Genomic DNA, 13408 nt, shown 5'->3' on the forward strand with positions numbered 1-13408 from the left:
GTCAGCCTCAGGTTGCTGGAGTTCGAACCTCACACCTCTCCAGCTGGCCAAAAAGTGCCCTGAAGGCATTCGAGGAACAAAAAAAAAAAAAAAAAAAGTCAAGTATTTTGTATCTGGTTACTATGAAAGATTCCTTGAAGGCATTTCAGGAAATGGCCAGACTCTTGGTGGTAAAAGGGTAAACTCCTTTCCATGAGTTTATATTAAGAAAAGAGCCCCAGGGTGCCCTGTTCATATAGGTTCACCCAGGGACAGGTAGCCAGAGTTTAACTATCTAGGCACCCAAGAGACCTCTGCAGCAGTGGTCCCAGGGGAGCAGGCTATTCAATAAGCTGACAGCAGACAATGACATAATCCAAGTGGGAATGGTTCTCAGGCAAGCCAAATGCAGGATTTGTGGGGTCATACAGCTTCACCTGGATTTCAAACAAAGGCCTGGAGGGTTAGGCAAGGAGCCCCTAATAGGGTGTTGTGTGAAACTATGAGAATTAAATCTATGATTCTGCGCCGACATCGGGAGATTGAAGATATCAAGAACATGAAATGTTTGCTGAAGAAAGCTGCAAGCAATGAACAAAGCCAACCCAAAAGAAAGGTCATGTTAGGGCCAGCTAAATAGCTCAGTGGATGGGGCTGGGGCCAAAGATTCCATCCCCAGACCTGCTGTGCTGGCCCCGCCCCTGGGCAGGCTGAGATGGCAATTGAGACTGGGTGTGGCAGCACATGCCTGTAATCCCAGCTCTTGGAAGGCTATAAACAGGTGGATCACTATGAGTCCAAGCTAGTGGTGAGACCCCGAGCACCCTGTAGACTCTTAAAAAAAAAAAGAAAGGCCATGCTATGGGACCCAATAAGCAAGGTCACAGGAGTGGGCCATCCAAGCCTTTTAGAGCTCACATCTTACCAAAACCTGCTCTGAGCTATGGGATTTAATGTTTGCCCTGCTGGATTTTGTTCTTGTTTTGGTCCAATTCTCTTCCTCTATTCTTTCCTTTTGGAATGAGAATGTTTACACTTTGTCATTGTAGCTGGAAGATTTAATGTTCATTTATACAAGGGCTCACAGCTAAGAGTTCGCCTTGAGTCTTGGGAGACTTTGGCCTTGGACTTTCCATTAATACTGAAATACTTGGACTCTTGAAACTCTAAAAAATGGGCTACATGCATTTTACACAAGATGAACATAAGCCTTTTGGGGATCAAGGACTGAATGTTATAACTGTCATGTGGGAAAAAAGGGGGGAATAGCTCAGCAGACTAAACACCTGCCTGGCAAGCACAAGGACCTGCGTTTGATCCCCAGTATCACAAGCTATGTCACACATGCCTGTAATCCCAGCACTGGGAAGCTGAGACAGAAGGGTCACTAAGAGCCTGAACTGTGTAGCGAGACCCTATAACAAACAAAAAACATTTTTTTAAAAAAAAGTGTCATGTGTTCAGAGGTGGGGCTTTTAATAGGTGATTGGGTCATTAGTATACTATCCTCATGAGAAGATTCATCAGTGAATGAGTAAGGTGGTTTAGGTCCTGTTAGAGGTGGGGCCTAGATGGACAGAGTGGACACTGGGTATGAACTGGAAGACTATATTCTTGTTCTCAGCATCTCCCTTCCTCCTCTCTGCTTCTTAGCTGTCACAGATTAAGCAGCTTTCCTTTGCCAGGCACTTCCACCACACTGTGTCTACTTTAGAGCCAGCCAACTTTGGAATGAATCTGCTACAAACTGTGAGTCAAATAAGTCTTTGTTCCTTTAGGTTGCTAGTATGAGGTAGTTTGCTCCAGCCAGGAGAAAAGCTAAGACACCTTTGTTCCCATTCATATCATTCACTACTGAAGAATCTGCTGCTTGCTACAGAATCCCCCTTCTGACCAGCAAGGTTCCCTTTTACATGATCCTCTAATATCTAAGGCCCTGAAACCTGGCAGTGAAGTCTAGATCTAGGCTGTGTGGGCCCTTCTCCAGGCCAAAACGCAAGCCTCTGAGATAAGCCCTCATCCTATTGGGCTGCAATTCATTCCAGCTACTATTGGCCACCACCCAAGCATGTCCACAAGCAAGGATCCTTCTCCTATACCAAACCACCTGAGCAGGTGAGGCCACACACAGAGACAGTGGGGAAGGCCAAGACGGCCTGAGACCAAGACACCCAGCACCTAGATCTCTTGCTGAGAACACATGATCGACACAATATCACCTGTAGTGAGCTAAGACAAAAGATGAAGATCGAGGCCAAGTGCCTGGAGTAGGACGATCTAGAACACAGAGATGGTGCCAAGAGAAGGAGTGGGTGCAAGCAACACCACCACCAATATGGTCAGGCACAAAGATAAGGCAACTCTGGGGCTGGAACAAGGAGACAGGGAATGTGAACTGAGACAAAATATTTTCAGAATGCAGTCTAAGACAGTCCTCTCCCAAGCAACATTTCTTGAGAAGAGACTGAAGGTACTGTCCATTCCCCCAAGATAAGAATGAGCCAAGGGTATGCGGCCTAGCAGGAGAAAAACACAAGATGAGATGAAGAGACCCACAAAGACATCAACATCAGTCAGGCATAGTGACACATGCCCATAGTCCCAGCACTCAGGAGGCTGAGCCAGGAAGACTGCTGTGAATTCAAAGTGTACACTACACAGTGAGATCCTGTATCAAAAAAAAAAAAAAAAAAAAAAAAAAGTGGCAACACCATCAATTTAGGACAAGTTTACAATAGAAAACAAAAAAAGAGAAAAATGACATTATTAGCTCTAAGAGAGAAAAATGTTTTTAAGTGGTCCCAGAAAAGACATGCAATTAAGGAACCCTACTTGCTCAGCTATGAACATTTCCACAGCATACCCTAAAAACTGGGGACATACTGACAGACTAAGGACACAGAGGGACCCAGGTTGAAAAGCAGCATTGGAAAGGACTGCAGAGCTGGATAAAATGTGAAACAATGACACCTCCAGATAGAAACAATAGATGCCAATTAAAAACAGGTTTTTCCTTTTGAGGGGTATTCAGGAATGACTAGAACCAGATCCCTACCTGGAAGTCATGGAAGTAGGGAGAAATGCTAGAGAAAGAGGTGAGTTTCAGAGAGAAGGCCCTGAAGAACAGAGGAGGGCAAACCTCCAATGCGTCAGGACTGAGGCCCAGACAGCACAGCCCATCCTGAAGCACTGAGCCATCCAAGGGCAAAGCAGCAGGAACCACCATAGTGGTCATAGTGAAGGTGCTGGGCATTCTGGGGGAAGTAAGAGGAGACAAAAACAGCAAAGAAACTAGAGTGCTCCATGGTTCACCCTTAATGAGGTTTCAGGGGTCGGGGGCAGGGTACAGAAAGGGCGCTACTCCAACCTCTGACAATAAGAGGATTCTGGGCCACCCACAGATCCATCAGAGGGGCCCATCCCCAAAGCAAAGGCCACGCATGAATCCTGCCTCACCAAAGGACAGCACTGGTCACCACATGCTGATGTTTCAACTGTGTTAACAAAGGTTAACATGACACCTGGGCCACAGCCCTGGGAGCCAGCACTCAGGAGACACGTGAGCAGGAAGCTCACACAGTTCCTTCTCCCTCACTAAAATAAGAGAGCAGCAAACCTTTGTGCTGGGCACAGGTGAAACTCAGCTGTGACTGAAGAAAGGGCTGAATCCAGGCATGGTGGCACAAACCTGTAATCCCAACACTCAGGAGGCTGAGGCAGGAGGATCATTGTGAGTTCAAGGCCAGCCTGGGCTACAAAGTGAGTTCAAGACCAGCTTGACCTGCATAGTGAAACCTTGTCTCAAAAAAGACAAAGAAGGTGAGGTGGGGAGACTAAGGACAGTCAAAACCTTCCTAGAAGGGCAGCAGCAGTAGTCCAGGCCATGGTCTAGACCAAGGCCTTTTCATCCTACAGGCAGAGGATTCCCACCTGACACAGACTAAGCTTCCCTGCAATGGCAGGACCAGACCCAGGCTGGGACCCAGAGACTGGCTGTAGCATGGTAGGACACCCCCACAGTAACCAGAGGCACACAAGAAAGCAGAAGGTCCAGGGTGAAACAGGAACTGAGAAGACTATCCATCAGCATAGCACATAACCTAAGAAGGGTGACTGGGAGCAGTGGCGCTTTCCCAGGGAGAATGAGCAGCCTGTCTCCCAGAGACATCTGGCCATCACTAAAGAAATCTATGGCAACAACTACCATGTAACTAGAACCAGCCCTAGGTATTTCTTACCATGCTGATGGCCATTGCTACACAGATTACACTTCGCTGCTCTCTTGCTCAGTGGCCACTCTGTAATGGCAAGAAAAGCAAGGAGAGACTAACTGGGGCTTTTTTTTTTCCATGGTTAGGGCTTATGTTGGGGGTGGGGAGTGAGACCAGCACCTAATGAGAGACGCTACTAACAGTCTAACCACCGATAGGCTGTACCTCCCCAGAAAAGATCAATGATGCTAAAGCTACAAGTCCTATACTACAGGAACATGAACTCAGTGTCAAAAGAAAAAGTGGAAAGCAGAGAAAAACTCAGGTGACACAAAAGCAGTGTCACAGCTGGAATTCTAAAGAAAGGCCATGTGAATAACAGAAATAACACTGCAGCAATAAGGCAAGTATACTGATAAAGAAGAGAATGACCAATACAGGTTGAACACTCCTAATGTGAACAACCTCAACCCCAAATGTTCCAAAATCAAAAACCATTTCAGTGCCAGAAACTTTCTCACCCTCACCATGTACAACTTATGCATCTATTAGACTTGACTGAAAAACAGAGAAGCTGGTCTGAAAGGGGGAAACAGCTGAGACATGGTGAATACCATTGCTCTAGCACTTTCTCGAGTCCAAACAAAATAGCAGAAACCATTACCCAGCAAGCCCGAACCCACAGACATTATGTACATTATGTACATACAAACAAGTCATCAGGAACAGAGTCCAGCCCCAACCTACAACACAGGGTGATGTGGCATCTGGGCAGGTCTGGATCTTGGACCCAGAATGTGGAATATACAATATCTATGGCCTCTGGCTCAACACTGACTGCCAGGGCCTAATAAGGCTGAAGAAAAGGCTATGAGGAATAGAATAAACACTGAATGGAGTGGATGACAGCAGGAGCACAGAGGAAAGGCCTCCCAGTGCTCCCATCACTACAGTGATGAGGATCCCAAGAGCTTTTGTTCAAATGGTTATAGCTTGTATCCTGAACAGTTCTCTCACCCTTGCAAAGCTTTTTGTCATAGGACATTCTTATATCACCCAGTGCCACTGAGCTTCCAAACACAAATGCTGGGAGAGCTCAAGAAGAGAAAGGTTCATAACCTCTCAGAGTCACTATGGAACATTTCTGACCCCAAAGACTTCTCAGGAAAGAGTCAAAAGGAAGAGTGTCCTGTGAGCTGAGGATGGGCTATCTGGCCTTCAAGAACACAAAGAATCAAACCCATCAAGTGCATTTAAACACATCAATATTAAAAAATAAAATTAAAAAAAGACATGATAAAGTATTTAGGCGGCCAGGGAGATGGCTCAGTGGAATAAGCGCTTCCTGTAAGCGCAAGGGCCTGAGTTCAATCCCTGGTTCCGCCACCAAAAAAAAAAAAAAAAGAAGAAGAAAACATGATAAATACATCAATATTATAAAAGAATGGTCAGCTTCAGAAGCTGATGGGGGATCCAAGTCAATAACCACTTTGTTTGTTTTTGTGTGTTGAGGATTAAACCCAAAGCCTTGTGATAAAGGCAAATGTTCTTTGACTAAGCTACATCTCTAATGTTCCAATTCAGTATCAAAGGACAAGAATCAAACACCTATCCAGTCTTGCTCTAAAAAGTGTGCTGCTAACATTCTAACAAACAAATGCATATTAAATGACTACTACAGCTTAAACTTAAATGTGCACACACATACATGCCCAAGCCTCATATGTTCATAGGTGGGGCTTCTGGGAGTGACTGGCTCATGGGTGTAACACTGGATCGTAGGTGTATGATACCGTACTAGTTCAGTGATTGATTTACCATAGTTCTAGGTGTGATGATGAATCTACTAAAGAGGGAAGCCCCAAGCAGAACCCTCAGTGTGGGTGGCACCAACCAATAAGACTTGTAGCCTGTTGGCCAAGCAATGGCCATGACTCATCCACATGGCTGACACTGACAAAGGATCTACAATCTGAGGTACAGGATCTCAGGATTTCACTGACCTTAGCAGATCCAAAAGCTACAGCTCTTGTTGCATAGGTCCTGCTTTACCTTGGTCTTAACCATCCAGCAGAAAAGTATAAAAACGAAATATAAGAAGTAAAGCCATGCTGTTATGTTGAGCTGTAGGGGACTCAGGTCAACAATTTCTGACACTGCCAGTGAAGCGGAAGACCCAATACTATTCTGGACTACTGGACTCTTTTAGAATATTTTGCTGAGTTAACACACCTATAATATTCAAATAACGGAACTTAACAAAAAAAGGGTATACAGATGAATGTCCATTTTGTATCTGTGTATTCAAAGTGGTTAGGATATATAGTTACATTCTCTTAATGAATAGAAGGATTTGTTCTAATGTTGTTTGTAAATAAGGTATCATGTCCGCATCTTGTACAGCAATTAACCACTAGGAACAATGTATGCAATGTGTTAATTATTGAAACTGTCCTACCAATTGGGTTTGAAACTGTCTCATTGCTATTTGTTTCTCAATAAAATTACGGGGGGGGGGGGAGAGAAGCTGATTGAGAGAAGATGCTGATAAATTTCCAATGTTTTTTAGTATTACTCAGTGTAATAGTTTTTCCTGTGGGATTATCAATGTAATAGATTATGTGGTCCTTTAAATATTTTATAGAATAATGCAACAGTCTTATCACTTGTTAGAAAAAAAAAAGTGGACCCAATTATATGTCAAATGGTACAAACAACCATGTGTTCAGTTTGATTGCATAATATACTGTATCTCTATTTAAAGATTTCATTGATATGTAGGGGGTTATATCACCTAACATGATGTGCAGCTTTGTTTTAACTTGCAGGTACTGGTCTGTCCACATGCTGATTAAGGGAAAAGCAGAAGGAAGCCTACTATGCCCCTGTATCATGCTACCCTGCTTTGGAGCTAGTCAACTACGGACTGAAACCTCTACAAACTACGAGGTAAGATAACTTTCCTGTTTTAACTTGCAGGTACCTGGTATTCTGTCTCAGCAATGAGACAGTGATAGAAGAGTACCTTTTTTTTTTTTTGCAGAACCAGGTACTGAACTCAGGCCCTTGCACTTGTCAAGCAAGCGCTTATTCTACTGAGCTATCCCCTCAGTCCTAAGAGTACCATTTTGAAGACTACAATTCCTAGTAAAGACAGGTATTAGGTATAAGAAGCTGCTAACATTAGAAAAAGAGAAAGAAACAGCTATCACATCCCTTGTCTGGGGGCAAGCTTCCCACAATTTTACAAAGGAATTGAGCTCAGTTAGGGAGATAGCTCAGCAGTCTAAGCACCTGCCTGGCAAGCACAAGGACCTGGTTTCAATCCCAGGTACAGCATACAATGCCAGCCACTGAAACCAGTCATGGTGGCTCATGCCTGTAATCCCAGCACTGGAGAGGCTAAGATTACTATGAGTAATCGGGAAGATCACTATGAGTCTGAGCTGCATAGCAAGACCCTGTACCAAATGAATGAATAAAAGATTAAAAAAAAAAAAAGATTGAGCTGAATCTGCCCCTATGTCCCTATCAACAAACACAGAAGGACTTCCTAAACTATGACCTGAGTATGGGATTCACAGAATCTAGAAAGTCAGCCTGGGCCAGTGATGGCATGTTCTACTTTCTGGCCTTGACCTTTATGGTACTACTGGAGCTTGCCTGTGAAGAACTCATTAAACTCAACATTTACTTTGTGGTTTTCTTTTTTTTTAATTTTTATTTTTTTAAATTTTTATTTGTGTGTGTGTGTGGCCAGCTCAGCCCACCAGGGGGCGGGACTGGCTGGCATGTGGTGCTGGGGGATTGAACCGCGGTCCCTGTGCTTTGCTAAGCTTGTTCTAAGTAGGTGCGTTAGACCACTGAGCCATCTCACCAGCCCCTACTTTGTGGTTTTCTGGAACTAATTTTATAGCAAAGAGTTTATAACATATGGAATATAGGAAAGACCCTATATTCCTGAGAATGGTACAGAGAGAAAGAACAGTGGAGAGGAAAGAGAAAAGCAAAATCAAGGCCATTATGCTGATACATAGCTTGGTGGGAGAGCACTTCCTAGAACATGCAAGAAGCAAGGCACCAGGTTCAGTCCTCAATACCATCACCAAAGCAAAAACACCAAAAAACAAGCCTACTGTATACCCCTGAAGGCTGTCAGAATGCCAGTGCATTATGCTGAGAAAAGAGAAGCATAGCTACATATTCTTCCTCTCCAGTAAAAGAACCTAGTTGAGAGATGTCAAAACACCTCTAGCAAATGACAGAAAGTTCATTTGTACCAAATAATTCTAGCCACTAGTTTCAGGAAGAACCCCAGAAGTGCAAAACTGCCATTTTGCAACTTGTATGACTTCAATAGTGACCACTGAAGACAATAAAAACCTTCAAGTGAATGCTGGGCAAGGTGGTGTAAACTGATAAAACCAACAATGAGAGAGACGGAGAGGCAGGACTGAAAGTTTGAGTCCCACCTGGACAACTTTAGAAAACAATGTCTCAAAATTAAAAATAAAAAGGGGTGGAGAGATGGATGGATAGTGGAATATCCGTGTCCAATCACAGAACCACAAGACACAAGAACAAAGAACCTTCAGGTGAACAGCTGGTAAGGAAGGGATCAGTAATCATCATGGATGATCCTTGTGCCTCACAGCATGCCTACCAAGGCACCCTGGCCAAGATAAAAATCACATAATTAAAGCCTACATATACTAAGTCCCCAATTTACCAACATTTGCATTCAAACTCTCACAGATGTACTATGTAAGACTTATTTTCTGGGTTATGGATGAATCCCACTTATGAACAACTCTCTTAGGACAAAATTTTAAGTCAGGGACTTACTGTACTTGAATTTACCCATGTTCACTTTACTTGGATCCAATTTTCAGACCACAGGAACTTACGGAAACAAATGAAATAGCACAGAGAGCCATCAGTTGAACCCAGAATCTGGACCCAGCTCCCTCAACAGGTCATAGATATGAAGAACTGGAGAAGGGATAGCAGAAAGAATGTTCTGAATTAGAAGAGATGCAAAAGATTTGACACTAGAGGATGATGAACATGAAGAAAGTATGAGCATCACTTAAAAATGCAAAGCTGTTTTTATTCCCACATATATCATGCACTGTTTCTATGTGAAAAGATGTCATGTTTTCTACTAATAGAGATTAATATTGAAACATTTAGTGGTAAAATGAGGTTAGCTTAAAAAAGGGTAGCTGAAAACCAGGAGCAGTAAGAAGGCAAGACCACTGCTGGTAAGGGCCAAGTCTGAGCAACGCATAGAGAGTGAGCCACACTCTCCACTTTCTCATTTGAAAAGCTTCTTTAAAAAAAGATGCAAGGATTCCAGGTGAATATCGAAGGTGACAAAACTATGGCAAGTGGCATTAGTCTTTCAGAGGGAGATTAGACATCTGTGAGAAGCCTGTTGGGTAAGGGTCACAGAGGCCACTAGCCAGCCTGAAACAATACGGACAAGGCAGATGCTGGTGTTTTCCTCGGGGGTGCCATTCAGACTGCAAACCTGAGTATAGCATGTTAAATTCATCGGAGAGATAATCTTCCAAATAGAAATATGATCCCCTTAGATCTTCTAAACACTGCTGTCAAAGCAGGGTAAGAGGAGGACTAGGGGTTCTTAATGTATGTGTGGTCCTAGGAACTGTAAATTCCTAGAAGAACTGCCATATCAGCTGAATCAGCAACTCCAGCTGTATCAACTAGCACTGGAGGTGAAAGCCACTGGGCCAGTCTCCAAAGACCAGCACCCCAAAGCTGGGACACATGGCTGACCTTAAGATCAGGTCCATTCCTACTTTTCCCTGGAGCTGGTGATCTGGATGCACTACCTGCTTCACTGCCATAACCTGGGAAAGTGAGGTTCTCTGTGTACCAAGTCTCAGGACAACACTCAATCAGCAGAGAGGCTGGGTAAGTTACTGCTGACACTAATTCTGCACTCCCAAAACTTGTGGTAAAGATTCAATGATTTAGCTGATGAGAACAGCTTCAGTAGTAAAAGGACTAGACACCTCACAGGAATGATAGTCAGAGGCACCCCTCAGGGAACAAACAAACAAGGTGCCACCTCGGCCTTGGCTTTTCCAGAGAATGTGAAGCCAAGTGTGGAGAGCACTGAGGGCCAGGCAATTGTGCAAGGCATCTATCAAACTCATACCAATAAACCTGCCTCAGTTTCTCCCCACAGCCAGCTGCAGAAATGGCTCTAACAGCTGATAGAGATCCTGGCCAAAAGCTATGGAAAACCTCTCAGCACAGGCATCTCTCTGTTCAAACTATGAAAATCCTCTGAGTCACAGATCAGAGGGAAGTGACAGCTCACGGAACAGATGCTAGCCTTCTGGGCTAGGATTGTCCTGCCAGAAGCTACAGGGACAGGTAGCAGTACACGTGGTCTATCTTATCTCAAGCTACTTTTTTCCACTGATTCTGTTTACAGCCTAGTTGGGCTCCCCAGTCACCAATACCATGGACTGAAGAAGCTACAGAGTCTGTGGCTTAGGACTGGGCTTTCTGTACATGACATTTCTGTTCCTGTTTTAAGTTGGAAACAAATTTGCTTACTTCATGATCTACGCTCTCGGTGGCCATGCACTGGTTATTGGCCAGGGTGGTGATCTCACGGCTCTTCGGGGTTTCCATCCGGCAGCTGCAGAGAGGCACTTCCTGGAGGCCATCTGTCTCCAATGCGTCTGGACCATTGGCCAGCCCTAAGTCACACAGATAGGCATCAGCTTATGCAACCTTGAACTCCAAGGGCCAACCAAGAGCAAACATTTATATCTTTACAGTGACTGCACATGCAATGAAATATGAGCAACACCATTTATGACACAGCAGCACTGCTTGAAGGACACACACCTGCACACTGCCCTGCTTGATGTAAGGGCAATGTAGGCTGGTCTCCCCATATGCCAACAGCTAGTCCCCAGAAACATCTGCTAATCCATGTTCTTGGGGCCTCTGCCATAAGCCAAAGAGAGACACCACACCTACATCAGCAACTCTAAAATCCTAATTTGCACACACAAAAAACATTCACTACAGGTTGACACTTTACTTTCCTCACTTAGTTTTGAAAAGCCAAAGCAGAATTCAAATTAAATCATTATTTTTGGCACAATTACCTCCCTTTATTAAAAACAACTGTTATTCACATCTAAAAGAATACACTGTTTTTTTGTTTTTTTTTAATTTATTTTTATTTATTTATGTGTGTGTGGCCAGCTCAGCCCACCAGGGGGCAGGGCTGGCTGGCATATGGTGCTGGGGGATTGAACCGAGGTCCCTGTGTTTGCTAAGTTTTTTCTAAGTAGGCGCTTTAGACCACTGAGCCATCTCACCAGCCCCAAGAATACACTGTTAAAGTAAACTAAAATGAAGAGTAGGCCCAAAGTATCCTGGAGAAGACAGAGCCAGTTGAGCCATGAAGCCATCTAGCCCTTGCTTCCTTTCCAAACACTAATGAAACTGGGCTATTTATTCTGGCTGGTGATAAAAAAGTGAAACTTACATTCAGCCAATCAGAAGCAGCCAACCGATTTACATAACAAGGGACTTGCCCACCTAACAGAGCAAGTAACTCCAACCGAGCAAACACTTCAGTGCCATTCCAGGTTTGCCACAAACAAACCATCCTCTGCATTCCCTCAACACAGGCCTGACCATTTCTGGCTTGCAGTGACCTGACTTGTAAGTTATTCAAACAAACTCTTTAAGAAGTATGCTAATCTCTGTCCCCACTCCAAAGATACCTGTGCTGAGTCATCAGAGGACAGCCTCCGCCCCACAGAATCCCTTGCTGCTCATGTGAGTAACTGGAGGTAGCCTGGGTCCCTACTAGGTCCCTCACTGGTTGTCAGTAAACAAGAGACAACCTCAGCCATGCCTCTTTGTGAAGGAAGTTCAGGACAGGCAACTTCAGCTGCCCACTTCCCAGCCTAGCCTCTGGATGTACCCCACCACCCCAAAAGAAAACAGGAAATGTGAGGCAAAACTCAAATCAGAATTACTGCAAATTTAAAGCTAGAAGAGCCTTTAAGAAGATCCTGCCTAACAACTTGGTTTTAACTGCTGACACATTGGCCTACACAGAGAATTAGTCAGCTAATTGCCCTCTGATGTGCCAACTATGTCAGCTGAGAAGGGTGAGGTGAGGTAAGCAGAACCCAGGGTTCACACAGTAGAGCAGCCCATCTAGGCACGGGTGTCTCTGTGGCCTACAGTGTGCCTTAGTCCCCAGCAGCGAGGACTTGCAGGATGTTCAGAGAAATCCTGTGCGCAGCATCTCTCTACCAAACTCTGGCTCTCCTGCACCCAACACTGTTATGGCCCCTGCTGCTGATCTCCCCCAAGCTCACATCTTCTCCCTCCCACTACTTGCTGTGGGAGGGAGAACTTACCTAGATATAAGCAACAATGATGAGAAGAAATCCACCACAAGTGAAGATTCCTAAGAAAGACCACTTTTTTTGTTTTGTGTTTTTGTTTTCTGAGATAGGGTCTTCCTATATGAACTCACAATGATCCTCCTGCTTCAGTCTCCGGAGTGCTGGGATTACAGGCATGCAACCCTTGACTACAATGCCACTTGCCCTCACCAACCTAAATCAAGTGACTCCTAAGGCATCCACCATCCAAATGGTGACTCTATTACTACCTCCCTTCAGGTCCCAAACTCCACAATTTAAGCATGAGCATGAGGGAACAATGCTGTTTGTTTCTTCAAGATGTTGACTCCCTAAATCAAAAGGATGACAGAACATACCAATCACTGACCAATCAGTCATCATTTACCAAATGTAAGTACAGTTTGAGAGGATAGTTTATAAAATATCATGGGATCTAAGAAAAGCTGCTGCAATAGGCCTTTTTTTTCTAACCTCTCTAACTTGGCTCTCACCATTCTGGTCCCTGCATATGCTATTCTGATCCTTTTCAGTTAACTCCTTGACCCCGTTTTCACCAGACAGGCCAGACATGTTTGTATGGAAGGCCCTTCAATGTCACCACACTTCACCTCCATTCCTCTCCAGCAGCAGGCAGGGTTTCTGCTGCACTTCATAGAAGCTGACTGGTAAAGGGAGCACTGTGCTCACAATCAAATCTCCATCCTGCCTCCTGAATCCTCCACACCGAAGCCTGGAAAACTTAAAACACAGTTACACTTAATCTAGAGAAGAGGTATG

At 44.3% G+C, this 13408-nt stretch overlaps 1 protein-coding gene across 1 annotated transcript in view; it reads right to left on the minus strand.

The window, feature by feature from the left end:
* Positions 1-13408, minus strand: part of Ehmt1 (euchromatic histone lysine methyltransferase 1) — a 179980-nt gene that overhangs the window by 54740 nt on the left and 111832 nt on the right. Inside the window, 1 exon segment of the mRNA XM_004640343.2 lies at positions 10785-10930. Coding sequence (XP_004640400.2) covers positions 10785-10930 — 146 coding nt within the window.

The sequence above is a fragment of the Octodon degus genome, unplaced genomic scaffold (assembly GCF_000260255.1).
Source record: "Octodon degus isolate 3935 unplaced genomic scaffold, OctDeg1.0 scaffold00123, whole genome shotgun sequence".
In the NCBI taxonomy this organism is placed as follows: Eukaryota; Metazoa; Chordata; class Mammalia; order Rodentia; family Octodontidae; genus Octodon; species Octodon degus.